Here is an 18,459-nt window from a genome sequence, read left to right on the forward strand (position 1 = left end):
CAGCCGCGTCAGTCAATTACGCTCCGACCAGTGGACAAGAGCTGTCGCCAATAAGCTGCCCCGTACACCCAGATGAGGCAAATAAGGCCGATATAGCCAGTGGGCAGTCTCGGAAGTGTAGCAAGGGGGAGCTGCTGCGGGTTGAGGCAAAGGCCGGAAGCATGAAGTCAATGCTAGCAGGTCCCCCAGTCATCCAAGAGGGTACAGACAAGGCCGGCTAGGCTATTGGGCAGAAGCGGGAGCCCAATGAGGGAGATCTATTGATCGTTGAGGTGGTCGCTGGTAGCTCGGAGGTGGAGACGTCAGGTTCGGGCAGAACAGTACCAGAGTCAAACGAAGGGCAGGTTGAGCAAGTTACTGTGAGGGTGGCTGCACAGGGGAGTACTGTTCTAAACAGGGCACTTTGTGACGTAGACTAGGAGTGAGGGTAAGGGGGAAAAGCTGATAGGGGTAACTCTGACTAAAAGGGAGAAAAACCAAGACTACAAATGAGGGGTTTAGACCAGGATCCTAATTATATGTTGTTGCAGTTTGCAGGAAAGGTGAAAGGTTTAGAGAAACGGTGGAGGCTAGTTACTGTTACAATGACCAAAATACACAAAACCCTAATAACTCTCACAAACCCAAATAATTTGGGAACAAATTCCACTCATCCCAGTTTAACCTTTGCAAGAAGATAAGGACATTCTTTTTTCAAAGAATACCACCTGAACAAATATTCTATCCTTTGTAATCAATTAAGAAATATTTGAAGTTCCAACCAAAACAAAAAAGAAAATCTCAATACCTAATTCCAATGTGATTCTAGAAATTTTGAAAAATGAACTAAGCAGGAGAAAACTTTTAACAACAAAAATCAACCTCAAATATTAACACATGTAGTTAGACATGAACTTCCGTGTGGAAAGTATAACCATTTACACTCTTAATTATGCTGCATTCTTTGCACTCCTTATCTTAATGAACAACACTATTATTTGACTTATCAATCATGAATAAAGCAATAACAATACTAAATAATATGAAAACTGTAATAAAAGTGAGCTTGCTAGATAACTATTAAAAGCTTACCTTGTACATCTCATGAAGAAGTTGCCTAGTGTAATGCCTGATGACGATCTCCTGAATGGACTCCCAGCTAGCCATGTGATGTGCAATGGTTAATTGTTTAAGATGAATATGTGCTCCTTCAACATCAGCAAGAGCCATAATACCTCTCTGTAATTAATTATTGCCATAAGTATTCATGGTTAAATGAAAAGGAGCAGTACATATAAATTCAAAGAAAGGCCAAAAAAGAAGAAAAAGAAAAGGTTACTATTTAAAAACCACCAAAATGGTAGAAGATAGTTTTGTGAGAAAATTTATCAACACATAATGACACAAAAAGGACAAAGTTGATTATTATATATTTAAAACATCTTTCATTTAGTTGTAAAGTGACTTAGCATAATGACACTAACCATAGCGCCATAACCACTTTCACGAAGGAACTTGGTTGAACAATAGTATTTCGAACTCCCAAACCCCCTTAGATATTGAAGTATAGACCTTGGACCATTTTACTAAGTGAAAATTTGAACTCTTCATCGACACTGACCCACAAGAAATCCTGTTGTAACTTCTCCATAAGATTAGAAATGCCAATGCCAACAGGGAGGTGAAAAAGAGATGAAATATGGAGGAAAATTACACAAGGTGCTCTTAATCAAAGTAAGCCTATCGTCCTTAGACAAATAGTCAAATGACGCACTATCTTCTCAAATAATGCCATTCCAAATAGATTTGGCCTTAAAAGAAGCTCCCAATAGAAGACCCAAATACTTTTTTTTTTTTGATAAGTAATAATGATATAAAGCAAAGCGCAGAGGGGCACAACCATATACACGGGAAGTATAAAGAGAGCGCCTAAGAGGGAGAGAAATGAAAAAGGAAATAAGAAAAACTAATCTTTAAAGGAGCAAGCTAAGCGGCCGTCCAAGAGTAAAGAGTAAAGTAGAAAAGATGAGAAATTTCCTCTACAGTCCTAGTGGAGTTCTCAAAACATCTAGCATTTCTTTCATTCCAAATACACCACATAAGACAAAGAGAGATCATCTTCCACACTACCGCGCTTCGAGAACGTCCTCCCGACCACCAGCAATCGACCAAGTCCCTTACCCTGCAAGGCATGACCCAATGCAACCCAAACCAACTAAAAATGGAGTGCCAAAGAGCACTTGTGATCTCACAGTGGAGAAGAAGATGATCAACTGACTCTCCTGTCTTCTTGCACATACAACACCACTCCACTACCACAAGGTTCCTCTTCCGCAAAAAAAAAAAGATACCATGCGACCCAAATACTTCAAAGGCAAAAAAGATACCATGCGTCCAAGAATATGAGCCAAACCTTCTACATTATCGACATTGCCAATAGGACCAATTCCAATTTAGCCAAATTAATCTTCAAACCAGAGACAACTTCGAAATATAACAAGAAGCAAAGCAAATAACAAAGGTGACATGGATTTGCCTCAAAATATCAAAGTGTCATTTGCAAAGAGAAGATGAGAGATGTTAAGCACATTGACACGCCTAGACCCCATAGGAAAACCTGAAAAAAACCCCCAATCATTGTGGTAGAGATCATTTTACTTAAGCCCTCCATAATAATGACAAATAGCAAAGAAGACAAAGGGTTCCCATGTCTCAGGCTACTAGAAGTGTTGAAATAACCCGTGGGAGTGCCATTCACCAATACATAAAAAAGCTCAAAAGAAATACAATGTGCTATCCAATCACACTATTTATTCCCAAAACCGCATCTCCTCAGCGTTTACAACAAGATTTTTCTATCTTGTGTCTATTTTACTAAGTAATTTGTAATCCCAATTGCTCTGTGATCGCATGATTTTTGATGTATTTAGTTTTTCTAAATCTTTTCCCACACTAACCACCGCCATAAGTCCAACCAATTATCTCAATCTATGCAATTGGCATTCTCATTCCTAAGGTCGAAAACCAGTTGAAGTTTTCTCTCTCTCTCTCTGTCTCTCTCTCTCTCTCACATCTCATTCTTCCTTCATCATCCAAACTTGTTAGCTTCGCACACAAAATAAGAAATTTTCATGCCCAAAGTTAATTATGAGAGTTTGAGGCTCATGTTTGAAAAGACAGCAGAAGCTTTGTGTGTCTATAGCTTAAAATTCCTTTCAAGGAACGAATGAAAGCTGTCTATATAGATTACCTACTATGCCTATTCATGTCTGACATCCCCACATACATGGACCAATTTTTCATCTTTTATAGCTGATTCCATGCATCCAACAATTAGAAGATCTTTTGACAGATTTGACAAGTATACTCAACGTGCACCTAAAAAGCAGTACTTGATTTCAAGTAACAGAAACACAACCCAAAGTCTTATAACCTACCTGTCTAGTACATATAATGTTCATTATATAACATCACACTTTTATTCTGGCTATCAACCTACCGTAACTCTCCTCCATGAGGGCTTGAAGAAAATAATTTTCATAAATTAGACACCATTTCTAGGAAAAAGAAATGGTACTTACGTGAAGAAGAGATTCTCCTGATGTAAGAATCCCATTTCTGAGCATCCATGGAGAGCTGGAAAAGCTGTGCAAGAGATGTTTATAATAATAAAGGGCTTAAGTAATAATATAGGAGATATACGCGATATAGCAAATGCATCCTCACTGTGAAGGACAATGGAGTCACCTTAAAGTTAACTTGATGGGGGTCACGTCAAATACTTCAATATAGATTTTCTGCTGTCTTCTAGCCAAAAGATAAATTTTCTGCCAAGGAGCTCCAATTGGAACTACTGAAGGTAGTGATAGACTGTCTCCATTATTTTCATTGAACACGGGAACATTCATTGAAAGAAATTGGTCCTCCCTTCCATTCAAAGACTCACATCTCTGAACATGGGTCAAGGATTCCTTTACCAAACCTGTATCACAGATATGAGGATGCGGTAAAGGATCAGAAAATGGCAAGCCTCTACTCTGGAACCTTGAAGAAACATTTCTGAAGAAGCCAAACAAGCTTAGTATCACTTCTTGCTCAAGCTCAAGGTGGAAATCTGCTACTCTGCAAGTATTAAACAGTACATAATAAGCACCGAAAGTATTAAACTATTAAATTTACTAATTGCAGAAAATAGACACCTTAAGCTTATATATTCAAATGAAACCAATGAAATATCTTTCTTCCTCCAATTTGACACAGCTAGATAGAATACAGGTTCGCAAGAGTTATCAGAAGCCATTGGTAATAATCTTTCATTTCTTGCTTTTGCGCTATTATCATATGTTCTTATTTGGCCAGCCAAGGTGCTTCTGTATTCATGATCAAAGGACAAGATAACAGGATATGAAGTAGTGCGCAGCTGGTTGTCTATTTGCAATGATGAAATTTGAAAGGAAAACTTCTGTTGATCCAAACTCCGTAGCAGATCGATTGTTAAGTTCTTCACACAGGCAAAAAGCAATTCCTGCAAAAGAACTAACTGGTGAACAGAGATTAAAGAAGCTTCATGGAAGATGGGAGAATTCACTATGTTCCATATACCTGTGGGTCAGAATTAATCAAGGAGATGCCAACATATGGGATAACAACAGAAAGTTTTTCCTTGTAATCAACTAGCTTTTCTTGTCTCTGAGCATGCTTCCGCTTTTCTCTAAACTGATAGACGCTTGAATTCTTCATGTCGTTCAATATGTGGTAACTTGAATCAATAACACAGAAGACCTGCAACAGTGGAAAGCAATCATTGAGCCATCGAGATAAACCACCAGATAGTTTACTGCATGTACCTGATTAGGAAAAAACAAAAAACCTAGTTTACTGCATGTACCAAACTATTATAGAAATAAACCTTGGTTGCCCCCTCAGCATGGACTGACAAACGCAATGTCCTCTCAAGCTTCTGTAGAAAAAAACTAGTGTAAGCAATAGATCGTGCACATAAATCATGCTTATAAGGTCAACTAACAAAAATCAGTGAATATCTATTGAGTGTAAGATTAATTACAAAATTAACAGGAACTAAGGTACAGAACACTTTAATTTAAAAATAAACTCTAGATAGTATTAACAAAAATAAACATAAAAATAAAAAATCACTGTGTAGATTCAGTACTAGTACAAAATCTATATTGCTCTTAATTTGTGCATTATCAAGGCTTAATTTGTTTAACAGAAGATTAGTTCTTAAGATAACTACCTATATACTATGCTAAGATGTAAATGAAGCCAGTTTTTGAATTATGTTTTGTTAATAAAGCCATCAAAATAATCAAAGATGACTTCAATATTTTATTTGGTTAATATCATTTAATTGATAAAGTTCTTGGATCTCTATTTTTAAAGCAAAGTCTGTAATTTTTTTGTGAATGTCATTTTGCTCAAGTAACCACAATGCAAGGGTAGTATAGCCTAGTATTAGCTGTTAGAAAGTATACATAACAGATTACCAGACTTTTGTAATCAGTTTTGACAATTGTAAAGAGATATTCAGTGCTAATAACAGAGACTAGATAACCCCAAGGGGTTGGCCCAAGTGGTGGAGGCCTTGCTCTTAAGGTTTGCTCCCTTCAAGGTCCAAGGTTCAACAAATCATGGGTGCAAACAATCTTTTGGCGCCACACTCCTTGGTGAAAAGCCAGCAATTTAACCTGTTCCATGTCGGAAAACTTTCGAGGGTGCGGTGCATGGGACTGGGGTTTACTTTGCAAGGGTGGATCCGAAGGGCCTTACCTTGGAGAGGTTCCCCGACATCCAAAAAAAAAAAAAAAAAAAAAAGACTAGATTCAGCTCTCCTTTTCAAGATAAGCAGTTTTTCTATAAACCCTAGATCTCTCTTTCTTCTTGAATCTAAAAGCTGGAAGCATCTTTTAGGAATCAGAGCATCAGGATTTAGTTAACCATCTTGGCATGTTGAGAATCAATCTGCCTTTAGATTTCTGTTTTCCTTTTGTTTTGTTTTTTTTTTTTTTTGACAAATAATTCATTTCATTGATAAGTGCAGAGGGGTGTAACCCTAATACACATGATGTATACAAAGAGAGTCCCCCTTACATGCTAAAAGAGGAACAAAAATCCACAAATTCAAAAAAGTTAGAAGATTGAGAAATATTATACGCCTCTGTCCAACTAAAAGCGATTTAATTAGGATATTCTTGAGCTCTTGCTTCGTCTTCTCGCAATCTTCAAAACATCTAGCATTTTGCTCCCTCCATGTACTCCACATTAAGCACAAAGGAAGAATATGTTGAACAATATTGAATCTCACTTAACCTCAAATAAGCATCAAGACACTAATTCTACTAGCCTTTGGGAATAAGAAGATAATCAAATTCTCTCTCTTATGTTGAACAATATTGAATATCACAGTAGCTCCTCTTGTATCTATCTTCCTACTGCCAAGGATATTTGGGATCATCTCATTTATATGTACTTTGATTTTTTGTGAAGCTTCTCCCAAGCAAATCCATTATGTGCGCCTTATTCTCTTATGTTTTGAAGCTGTTTCGGGTTTGAGAGTTAATCTTGGAAAGTCAGTAATTGTGGCTATTGGTGAGGTGGAAAACATTGGGGCTTTAGCTAAAATCCTTGGGTGTAGTATTGTTGCTTTGCCAATGAAGTATTTGAGTCTGCCTCTTGGGGCGTCGTATAAGGATACGGTTATGTGGAATGATGTGATTGAAAAGATGGAGCGTCAGTTGGTTGGTTGGAAGAGAATGTATCTTTCTAAGGGAGGCTGTTTGACTCTCATTAAGAGTGCGTTGTCTAATCTTCCGATTTACTTTTTGTCTCTGTTTCCTATTCCTATGTGTAGCAAAAAAGATTGAGAAAGTCCAAAGAGATTTCTTGTGGGGAGGGATAGGAGATGAGCCAAAGTTGCATCTTGTAAGCTGGAATCAAGTCTGTCGTCCCTTGTGCTCCGGTGGTCTTGGCATTCGGAAGATGCATCAGTTTCACCAAGCTCTCTTGGAAAAATGGCTTTGGAGATATGCGAATGAGAGTGAGGCTCTTTGGTACAAGATTATCAAAGCTAAGTATGAAGACCAGGATGGTGGGTGGTGTACGAAGGAGGTATCGGGCTTTCATGGTGTGGGTTTATGGAAGCATATTCAACAAGGTTGGAACTTCTTTGCCAAAGGTATTCGGTTTGAGGTGGGGGTGGGTTCGAAAGTTCGTTTCTGGCATGATATTTAGTGTGGGGAACAATCTTTGAAGCATGCCTTCCCTTCCCTATTCAGTATTGCTAGATACAAAAAACCTTGGGTGAAGGATAACTTTACTTGGAGGAATGGGGTTGTCGAGTGGAATGTCATTTTTGTGCAGCCCGTCCAGGATTGGGAGATGGATATGGTCCTTTCTTTCTTTGATCAGCTGTACTCTTGTAAGTTCTCCCTTGGTACTGTGGATCGTATTCGTTGGTCCTCGTCTAAGAAGGGTAAGTTCGAGGTAAAGTCGTTCTTCAAGGCCTTGTCCAACATCGACCATGAGGCGTTTCCTTGGAAGAGTATCTGGCGTACTAAGGTGCCGTTGCGAGTGGCTTTTTTCTAGTGGACTGCAGTTCTCGGCAAAATTCTGACTCACGATAATTTGCGTAAGAGGAACTTTGTGGTAGTGAAATGGTGTTGTATGTGAAAGAAGACCGGAGAGTTAGTTGATCATCTTCTTCTTCACTGCGAGATTGCAAGTGCTCTTTGGCATACTATTTTTAGTCGGTTTGGGTTATGCCTTGCAGGGCAGGGGACTTGTTCGATTGCTGGTGGAAGGGAGGGCGTTCTCGAAGTGCGGTGTTGTGGAAGATGATCCCTCTTTGTCTTATGTGGAGTTTATGAAGCGAAAAAAATGTTAGATGCTTTGAGAATTCCACTAGGACTTTAGAGGAACTCATTATTTTTTCTTTTTTGCTCTTTACTCTTGGACGGCCGCTTGGTTAGCTTCTTTAGTGATTAGTTTTTCTGACTCTCTTTCATTTTTCTCCCTCTTAGGCGCTCTCTTTTTATACTTCCCGTGTATATGGGTTGCGCCCCTCTGCGCGTTTGTTTTATATCATTATTACTTATAAAAAAAAAAAAGTATTTTGCTACTAAAAATATCACTCCGATTTTAGGCTTGAACAAGGTGCTCAAATTGTGGATGAGTACTATATTCATGTTGTGGCCATCTGTAAGGAGATGAACATGTTCCAATCGCTTTCTACTGATTGGAAGAAAATGGAAAAACAACGTCAAGATGCAGATGTGGTTCAATTCCTTCTTGGCTTGAAAGGCATTATCCATCAAACCTTATGTGCTTACACTCCACAACAAAATGGTTTGCCTAAGTGCAAGAATCGTCATTTATTGGATGTTGCACACAATTAAGTTTAATCCTGATAGTTCAATTGAAAGATTGAAAGTTTAATCCTGCTATGACATCCCATCTGATTAAAAAGTGTTCTCTAAAATTGAGACATCCGACAAGAGGATCTAAAAGTTACAAGCTTTACTAACGAGGAATTATTTTGACTATTTTTGCTGCTGTAACAGAATGAGGATGATAACCACATCAAAAATAAAACTCACTCAATTTTTCTTCTCTCTCTCTCTCTTCATGTTTGTTAAAGTATTGATTAAATGATTAAATTACCTCTTTTTATTAGCTTAAGCTTTTGGGATAAATGGTGATTTAACATGTTTTCATAGTATCGGTCATGAGTTCGAACTCTGTTTCCGTCATTCACCTCCCTATTTCAATTAAATATTCCACGTGTCGTACCTCACATATTAAAAGTGAGTTTGAGCCCACATGTGAGGGGGAGTGTTAAAGTATTGATTAAATGATCAAATTTACCACTTCCTATTAGTTTAAACTTTTAAGATAAATGGTGATTTAACCATGACAAAAGATTTTCATTGCAACTTTGGAGGGAACTTGATTAAGCCCAGTGTTCCTAGAGTAATGTGCTATTGTTGTTTGACTATTTTCAGACAACATTCAAGATACAAGCTGTACTTTATGCACAGAAAATAGAGATAGATGAATTGGTCATTTTCAGAAAAACATACAAGAAAGGATCAGTTCAGAAAATTAAACCATGCAAAGTTGATGTAAGATTTGACGCACCGACTTTTTGCATACCATAAACCAAGTGTTTTACGTACCAAGACAAATGAAGACAAAAAGTATACCTCGGAGGATGATGGTAAGTATACAGGCAAGTATTCTTTCACATCATCGAGAACATACGACCCCAAAACACGCTCTCCAGGTACCTTGTAGTCCCAAAAAATAGAACAAACTTTATTTAGTAAACATTAGAAGGTATCCATCATTTTATACAAAAACCAAATGGAATTACCTCGACAGTTAGACGATGTGGGTAGCAGGGCTCATCCCAGGCATAAGGGCAAGATGTATAAGAGTGAACAATAGTCTCAAATGTTTCACATTTTTGCTGGTAGATCCGTAGCCTCTACAAAGTGGCAAGTAGCACGAAGTAAAATTTAGTCAATCAAGTTTTTAACATGATGGATGTCTAGATTGTCAAGAATATAAAATTTAAAAGATGAATTTTGAAAAATAACTGATGAATTCAAGCTACAAGTAAAAGGCCAAAGAAAGCATCAATTTGAAGCACAACTTTGTGTAAAACAAAAAGGAATCCTGTCGGAAACAAGATCACAAAAATAGAAAATATCTGTACTCAAAATTAACCGTTAGACCTTATTGCAACTATTTTGAAGTACCATTTAGTGTGGTGAATAGATGAATTGCACAATAATACCAACCTCTTTCGAGAAATTATCAATTCTGTATGGCATATACCCTGTATCATCATCTGATAAGAGAATCAAGTTTGTCCCAGAACTTCCATGGAGGCTTCCAACAACTTTTTCATCTCCAATGGAAACATCAGCATTCTGCACTTCAACCCGTATCATATTTAATGCATTGGAGACATAGTTCCGCATTTTTACTTGAGTATCACCAAGCTGATCAGACAAGAAACCGCCTGACCATTGCCATCCAGGTTCACTATAACGAATCGAAACCAGTAATTCCCTGCTACAAGTTGAAATGTCAACAAAGTAGGGAAAGCAGAAGCAAAGAAAAGATAGGAATGGAAGTGATATCGCCAAGCAATGGCAAAAAAATAAGTGAACAAAATGGCCAGACATGATTCAAATGATTAAATTGAGTTGCAATGTTGACATTCCAGCAGTAATCATTAAGGTTAAATACATCTTGAACTTAACCATTTAATTTGTTATTTTTTTAATTTCCAATTCTCCCATTCTTTAAGAATCCCTCATATGGTAGCCAAGGGTTGGGGGCGCTGGGATTTACTCTGGCAAATTCATTAGTATATATCAAGAGAAAAATACACTACAGAAGGCAGGATTTTATTCAGAGTTATTAAAGGGTGCCTACGTGTGTTTTCAGCATGCAGCTTAGCAAGGCTTTTATGTAGATGCTCACAAAGCACCTTTAAACAGGCTAGCTTAAGCCCAAAAGCATATGCTTCTGTGAAGTGCATGGGACAAAAAGGTTATTTTTTTTTTTTTTTTGGGATCCTGAATTTATAAATCTCGATAAGGAGCTCTATGATTTTTTCACTTAAAAGGGTGAACTGATTGATTTGTTTAAAAGTTAATTTCATACCCATATTGGCTACATTTCACAATATTAAAGCATTATGCTCACATATTACCTAAAAAGGGGAAAAATGGTATTCGACAAATGACAGCAAAAAATCAAAATATAATCAAAACATTATACACAGGACTACAGGAGAATTCATGAGAACAATAATAAGTTGAACAGACATTTCCTGACACAAATTTGTATGTGCTTCCAGTGTGTGCATAGATATCTGTAATATGCATTTACAATGAGGACATGTGAGTAAGCATGAACTCAAATTCATACCGAAGAACTCTATATGTTAGCAACTATACAATGCAACAACCTGGTTGTATCTGTCCAGTGAAGATGAGCATGTTCTCCAACGCCTAAACGGAAAACAAGATCAGTTCCCTTCTGCTTATAACATAAGTCCATGTTGCATGCGTTACTGATAACATATCTGCAACATAAGGAGTTTTAACACGATAGAGAGACAATATTTAAAGAATATAAAGAAACACTTTGTTTAATGTAGTTCTTCTAACTACATCACCTAGGCTGGAAAGTAATGGCATTTGTCCTCCCAGCAAATGGTCCATCAACTGTATTTGATGTCACAGATATCAAGGATGCAGCATTTGATGATGATTTTGGAACAAGAATAGTAGTTGAACCACTAGGTGGAACAAGAAAGAATGGGCTTGACCATGAAGAATTTGGCATGTTTTCTGCAAGGCACTCAGGTAGGAACCTACTTACTCTAACCATAACTTCATTTGTAGAGGAAATAGGATTAGGACAATACATGCATGCCCTGACTTTTTCATTCTCATGTCCTACAGAATTTGAATTCCTAGAAATCAACAGACTGCTTGAACCCAAACTGTCTTTTGAACTGTTTAGAAAAGCTTTTTGAGTGTCTATATCAATTTTATTAGATATTTTGCAAGACTTTGTGAGGGAGTTAGATGAAATCAAAGGTTTTATGAAAAATATTGCTGAGTGTAAATCTACATTCTCCCTGGTTGAGACAATGTGATTTTCTGGGGAAGAACATCTTAAACTAGGTGGAGCCATAGCTTGTGAATCATGGCTAGATAATAGCAGACTGAGACCATCTTTTTTGCCCAGTAGCAGTTCTTGTTCAACCATATCATAACAGGAAGGAATAATGCAGCCCACTCGTTTCATGTCATCGGCAGATTCTGAAATCAGGAGGGGAAAACCAGTGCAATTATATAACAGAAAGGGGACAAAAATGAATAGTTCCCTCGCACCCGAGAATCCATCGATTGTCTTCTCCACTGTTACATATACTGGACCTAGAATAAAGTAACGCTATTACAATTAATACATTACACATACAATAAATTCAACAGTAAATTTGATGGTAAATATCTACTACCATTTGACAAATCTGGATAAAAGGTCACAGTTTCAGACATCGAAAACTTGGTCCCACTGAACTTATCCATTGTACAGAATTTTTCTGTTCGAGGAAACTTGAAAGCTGATGGTTTGAATCCTTGAATATGGATTTCTAGTCCCAGGTCATGTGATGGATCAATATGATGAAAGGAAGTTTTCACCTGTACAAGTTTAGCATATGATTTTCTTGAGTAACTGCACCATGCCCAATAAAAGTCAAGAAAACAAAAAGCAGTACTGAAATCTGTATTTAGACTAAAATATATCTGATAAGAAAATTTAAATCACAACCTCTGAAAGAAATGCGGTATGAGTAACCCCACTACTTTCAATTGTCAATGAAACTGCCTCGGGAAGGTAGTTGTTCACTACTAATGGAGTAGTTAGGGTCACTTGGTGAACAAACCGCTTCTTTGACTCATACAGATCACAACTTTCAACTATTTTCTTTGAAGTACCCTTTATATGCAGAGAACCACCCTTCTTCGGCTGATCAGATGAATGCAAGCTGATATTTCTGACTGATACACAACAACGAAATGGATCGCCACTTGCATGAAGTGGATAGCAAGCAAACGATTTAAGAAATCCAATTTTACTCTCCTGAGAAAGAAGGCTTGTGAGGTTATAATATTCACTCCACAAGTAAGAATTTCCAATTGGATGCCAACTCATGCGACCAGCTTCAGCCAAATGTAGAGGCAGTGGCAACTCCTGACCAGGATATATTGGGTCTAATATCTGAAAAAGTAGAATGAATTGGAAGTTTTATAATGTACACCGACACAGAAAGGAATAGCTACCTTGGATTTGTTACAGGGTACAATAATTTTTTTTCTTCATACCTTTGGGGATACACCAAATGGAATATCAAATCGCAGCTCTAATGGCAGTGAAGTTGCATTTGAAAGTACAACCTAAGTATATCAACTGTGCCTTAGCAAAGAATGAATGAAAAAAAAAAGGAAAAAAAACAAAAAAAAAGAGGAAGAAAACCCAAGAATACGTGAAATGCAAGGGAACCTCATTAGTATAAAAAAATCATATTAAAATTGGACGTTGTACTTACAGTTGAGTACAATCGTATTAACTTGCAATACCGCTGCACTGAAACGTCAAACACAACAGGAACAAGAAACCCACTCCGGGTGTATGTTCCATTCTCCTCAGTGTTGTCATTGAATGCCTTGGAAAAATCAATCTCAAAGTAGGTAAGTCCCACAAGATCCATTGAAATAGGAGCAGAAGGCACAGATGTTCCCTCAAGTTGAATGGTAATAAAATGATGAGTAAACGCATTTGGTTTCTGCTCATGAAGTCTATCAGAAGAATGGGCTGGCCTACAATGAAAAAGTTGTTCTTCAGGAGTTTCTTTAATATAAATAGGAAGAGAAGAACCTGGTTGCACACGATTTCCATCCCTCACTTCTGAGACATCAAACTTGTCAGGAGTACCCAGTCCTCGATAAACATAATATATTAGTGGCACAGAAGTCAAATTTTGAAGTATGTAAGGAGCATATCTTCCATCAGACATATATTTAGTAAACGGAGAATTTAAGAATTTCTGGCTTTCAGGATGATCATATGGTTCCATCAGATCCCAAGCATCCTTTATCATCTCAATTGTCCTAGAAAGGCACTGAAACACAAATTATGTACGTTAGCAATGGATTAAAATGGAAAAAATGAAAACAAACAAGATGATGAAGTTGCACAGAATGTCAGCATTCAAAGGTTCATGTTATTTCAATAGAATCCAGTAGGGGCCTGAACCACTAAATGGCTTAGAGACTATAACTTGATCTACATATACACCTACTTCTGCAACCAGTATTACAACTCAAATTTGTTACGGTGTATTTAGATGCCAGCTGGGATTTAAAAGCACAATTGTGTTTCTATGAGGCATTTTAGGGAGTTGAACATGCATCATCAACATTAGGGCCAATAAATTAGATAAGAGCCATTTAAAGAAATAATGCTACGTAACAAGTTTTACATTTGCCAAATGAAACCCCAATTTTGTGCAACAATCTCTGAAAAGGCTGCAGACATTTTATTTCCCACTCTCAAAATTAGGGATAGACTGAAATAACATTTAAATGTCAAAAAAACACCCATGATTAATTTGAAGCACAGGACATAATACATCAAAATATACCTCAATAACAGATTCTGTAAAGTTCAAGTTAAGCTGCCCTGTTGATTTAAGTTGGATATCTGTCGTGATGAAGCTGTTCAGCAAAGCACTCATCTCATTTTTTCTAATCACAGCCATCTGAAATTGCCAAGGCTCAATAAAAGGCTCCCACAATACCTTCAACCATTACAAACAGATGCAGCCATTAGCATGTTATTCATACTGTAAAAACGAAGAGATAGTGATGCTTAGTTACCATGTACCTTGTGAATGTTATTGTAGTTGACTTGAAATTCAGCAGCGACTGAACCCTCAATGTTGTTTTCAGTCGCACTAGCATGCAAGATGATGTTCCTCAAAAGAATTTCCAACAGAGGTCCACCACAACTCCACTACATGAAAGCAATTAAGAACTATAAGCAACATGAAGTAGACTGGTTAAGAGCCAGCCACTTTACATCAGATTATATATATAAAATATATAAAATATTAGCGAGAAAGCAAGGGTAGGACAAATTTCTCTTAGTATGGTGAACATCAAGCATGGGACTGACTAAAAGCAAGCAAAAAAGACAACAAATTATCAAGGACAAAATAACTCCTGCAACAACAAACAAGTCAAAGATACATCTCACTTGGGAGCATGCCCTTTAATGACAAGTTGTTGAACAGGCTAAATTCGGACTACTGTGAATGATCAATTGAGTGAGATCAACCAGAGGTTACAATGGACCTTTGTCACACCGATACAATTCAATGGGTCATTAAGGCATATCGCTGGTCTTTCTTTTTAAAGGTTCAATGGTTTTGGAGATAAAATTCATACCTAAAAATATGGCACCATGATGGCAAAGAAAAATCCTTGAAAGATAGTACCAACTATCGTATTTATATACCTTATAACTTAAGTCCCGAAAAATTAGCTCTAAAACTCAATTAAAATCAAGTCAACCTTATTTCCAGCTGACTGGGAAAAATTGGCATTTTATAGATGAGACATCTCAATAGAAAGCTCTCTCACAAGATTAAAGTTTTTTATTCATTCTATTGCATATATATATATTTTTTTGATAAGTATTCTATTGCATATATATATATTTTTTTGATAAGTATTCTATTGCATATATATATGTGAATTACATAGATAAATATTTTGAAAGTATCTCTCCCTCTGTCGCATAACGCATATAGAAAAGTTTAGCTTAAGTAGTCCAGAAGGCCAACATACCCTTCCATCACTTAGCAGAAGTGAAACCTTCTTCAACCGGGCCTTAAAATGAATCTCACCAAACACAAATTTGGAAGACTGTGCTTCAAGTACATTGAAATGTACACCACGCAAGAAGTAGAATATGCGATGTGAAAGCCTCACATCTGAATGATTGCACTGAATCTCAACTTCAACATGCATAACCTCCATCTGATTAGAACCAATCTCAGCCTCCACATCAACCTGATATATCTGGAAAAGAGGCCAAGGTGGAACACTCTTGTTGTCACATATTGCAATTGTGCCACTCAAATTTTCCAAGCTGGACTTAAATTTTATATTTCTTCCGTCTATAAAGAATCCTGTACTTCTACTATACAAACTCAAAACAAGAAATTTGTAATCGTTTTCTTCATGCGCATCAGATGAAACATTCTGGGATGCATTCTTGTATTTGTCAGCTAGCTTAAGTTGCCTGCAAGCTTCTTTGGTGACCAATAAAGGGAAGTAAAATGTAATCCCAACATTTTCTGACCTTACAATCAGGAAAACAGCATCCTGCTTCATGTTCACTGAGGAAAACTGAGTTGACACACTTGTAGAATGATGAGAACTTGGAGAGACGTCAAGTGCCACATTTTTCAATGGATCAACTATATTCAAGGCCAAACTCTTTGATGATGAATCCAGGAGTGTGGCTTTGGTCAGTTGTCCAGCATAAGAGTTAATAACGTCAAAAATCTTAGTCCAGTCAGACAAATGTAGCCAAATGTTGAGAGAAGGAAGAGAAAAACAAAGTTCATTTTCTTCATTAATTGATTTGGAAAAAGAAATGTCAACAACAGACGAGGAAGGGCATGTGGAGGTGCACTGCACTAGTAAAATAGAATTTGGCAAAGAAGATAACTCCAAGGAGGAGAAAGTAAGACCAAAGCTTGAGAGTGTGTCGTTTTTCAATGATGCAGAGCATGAAAATTGCATGTCAGCCTTAGCAACCAATTCCATTGAATCTTTTCCACAGCTATGCAATTTTATTGACAATGAATTAACATAACACCTAACTTCTGTGAATATCATGCTTGAGCCAACATGCGAAACTGCACTAATCTCTTTTAGACACCTCTTTAACTGAAGAAACTGTAGAACATCAGATTTGAATCCTTTTGACTGATTATCTACCGAGGATAATTGATTTATGACATCCTGCAGAGCCTCAAGTCCATCTATAAAGTGACCATCTGCCAACAAAAAAAGAAAGAACACATTAGTTCAAAACATGACAAGATAAACTGGTATGATTGTAATTGCTAGTGACCTAGGAAAGACAAAACTCTTACCATCAACCACAATTTGACAGTTTCGGACCCTTGTCATGACACATGTGGTCGAGGGAGAGCTTCTATCAGGGGATTCACTTTCACATGGCATTGTAACCCAAATATCAGCACTTAGGGGAGCAACTAGGGTAATATGTACACAGTCACTATCTTCATCAAATGTTACGTTACCATATCCATTGTCCTTCAACAACAGGAATGATAACAACAAGTCTTGTCCAAAAATATTTAAACAGTGATTTCTTCTCGCAAATATATGTGGAGGAACCAAATATTCAAGAGGAATTTCCTTCAATACATTATCCGATATGCTCTCATGGATGAAACTACTGTACAGCTGTCGAATTTCAACATTTAGAAACTCACGTTCATTCCTTTCCACAGGAAAAATCAAAGTGCAGTCCAGTATCTCAAATTTATACGCAAAGGAACTCTCATTTCCTGTGTACTTATGGCCTTCAGTTGCAGGCTTTGAATTTGAATTCCATTCAGACAATGAAAAGTAACCAATGATTATGGCCAAATATTCGGCTGGTAAAATGCAATACACATGCTGAATGCTAATGCTCACTTCAAAGTGAGAACTGAGTGATCTACTTTTTTCTTTCCTCACACGTACATTCAAAATAGGAGATAAATTTGGTAATGAGGGGCCCCACAAAAAATCATGGAAATTTCGTGTCCACCAAGATGAGGTCAGTGTCAATCCCTCTATAGAACACAAAATATCCATAGAATCTTCATTAATAAGCAATGAAGATTTAGAGCCTGGTAATGTAATTGTTCCAATAATGCACGAGGAGTCATGAAAATGCACTCTCATTAGACAGAGATGCAAATCAATAACAAATCGATCAGTGACACCTGAGGTCCCAGACACATGAAATGCTTCTTTATCAGATGCGGATGCTAATGGAGGGGTATGAAAAAGTTTACATGCCTCCTTGATACCGAACCTTGGAGTTATGATTTTTCTGTCCCTTAGATTCAGATATTTTCTCCATTCAGAATTGGGACAAAGAAGTGAACTCTCAAGGCTAACTAGCAAACCAGAGTTGCAAAGAGTGACAAAGGGGAAGTGATCTAAAGGAATACTCGGATATTCAAAGGACCCGTTATCGACAAAGTTTGAGAAACCGAACCTTTGAAACCCAAAGGCAGGCACAGTATTTGGAACTTCGGCATCCACCTTGGGGCTATGGGCACCTTCAGAAGATGTATCATAAACAGACAGTCTATCAAGGAAACCGGTCAGCAATCCAATTGCATAAGGGTAGCAGTGGAGATCAGCATCATTCAAGTAAACTGTAAATTTGTGGCGAAGCAAATCTGTTCTGTGAGATTTATAATGTAAGAAAAATCCTCCTTTGGCAGATAAATCTCTGTCATTATAATTGTCACTACCATCATTAAGACCAATATCATCGTCATGCTGATAAATAGAAATGGTAGAAGATGCATTCCCACATGAATACAGAACATGGCTCTCCCCCTGACCTCTCGGTGGATGCATGGTGATCTTCAATGCCTTCATACAGATCCAGCACTCCTCAAATTTTGTTAGTGCATACCTGAAATTGAACAAAAGAGCACAAACTTCATTTTTCCCATAATCTATACATGGCAAAAAGTGCAAGTATATGAGTTTGTGTAATTCTATGAGTGCATCCATGTAGGCAAACAAACATGTAAGAAAAAACACA

General features: G+C 37.3%; 1 protein-coding gene across 2 annotated transcripts in view; it reads right to left on the reverse strand.

The window, feature by feature from the left end:
* Window positions 1-18,459, reverse strand: part of LOC132163636 (vacuolar protein sorting-associated protein, putative (DUF1162)) — a 92,812-nt gene that overhangs the window by 11,344 nt on the left and 63,009 nt on the right. For both annotated transcript variants that reach the window (XM_059574003.2, XM_059574002.2), the window contains exons 24-42: window positions 16,757-18,327; window positions 15,438-16,657; window positions 14,473-14,601; window positions 14,231-14,386; window positions 13,136-13,708; window positions 12,912-12,983; window positions 12,358-12,807; window positions 12,044-12,227; window positions 11,192-11,960; window positions 10,982-11,098; window positions 9,801-10,074; window positions 9,371-9,484; window positions 9,201-9,284; window positions 4,889-4,939; window positions 4,582-4,761; window positions 4,179-4,504; window positions 3,727-4,101; window positions 3,561-3,624; window positions 1,072-1,218 (exon numbers count right to left, since the gene is read on the reverse strand). In XM_059574003.2, the coding sequence (XP_059429986.1) occupies window positions 1,072-1,218; window positions 3,561-3,624; window positions 3,727-4,101; window positions 4,179-4,504; window positions 4,582-4,761; window positions 4,889-4,939; window positions 9,201-9,284; window positions 9,371-9,484; window positions 9,801-10,074; window positions 10,982-11,098; window positions 11,192-11,960; window positions 12,044-12,227; window positions 12,358-12,807; window positions 12,912-12,983; window positions 13,136-13,708; window positions 14,231-14,386; window positions 14,473-14,601; window positions 15,438-16,657; window positions 16,757-18,327 (6,856 nt within the window). The remainder of the gene's footprint in view (window positions 1-1,071; window positions 1,219-3,560; window positions 3,625-3,726; window positions 4,102-4,178; window positions 4,505-4,581; window positions 4,762-4,888; window positions 4,940-9,200; window positions 9,285-9,370; window positions 9,485-9,800; window positions 10,075-10,981; window positions 11,099-11,191; window positions 11,961-12,043; window positions 12,228-12,357; window positions 12,808-12,911; window positions 12,984-13,135; window positions 13,709-14,230; window positions 14,387-14,472; window positions 14,602-15,437; window positions 16,658-16,756; window positions 18,328-18,459) is intronic.

Source organism: Corylus avellana, chromosome 8 (genome assembly GCF_965113065.1).
Source record: "Corylus avellana chromosome 8, dhCorAvel1.hap1.2, whole genome shotgun sequence".
Lineage (NCBI taxonomy): Eukaryota > Viridiplantae > Streptophyta > Magnoliopsida > Fagales > Betulaceae > Corylus > Corylus avellana.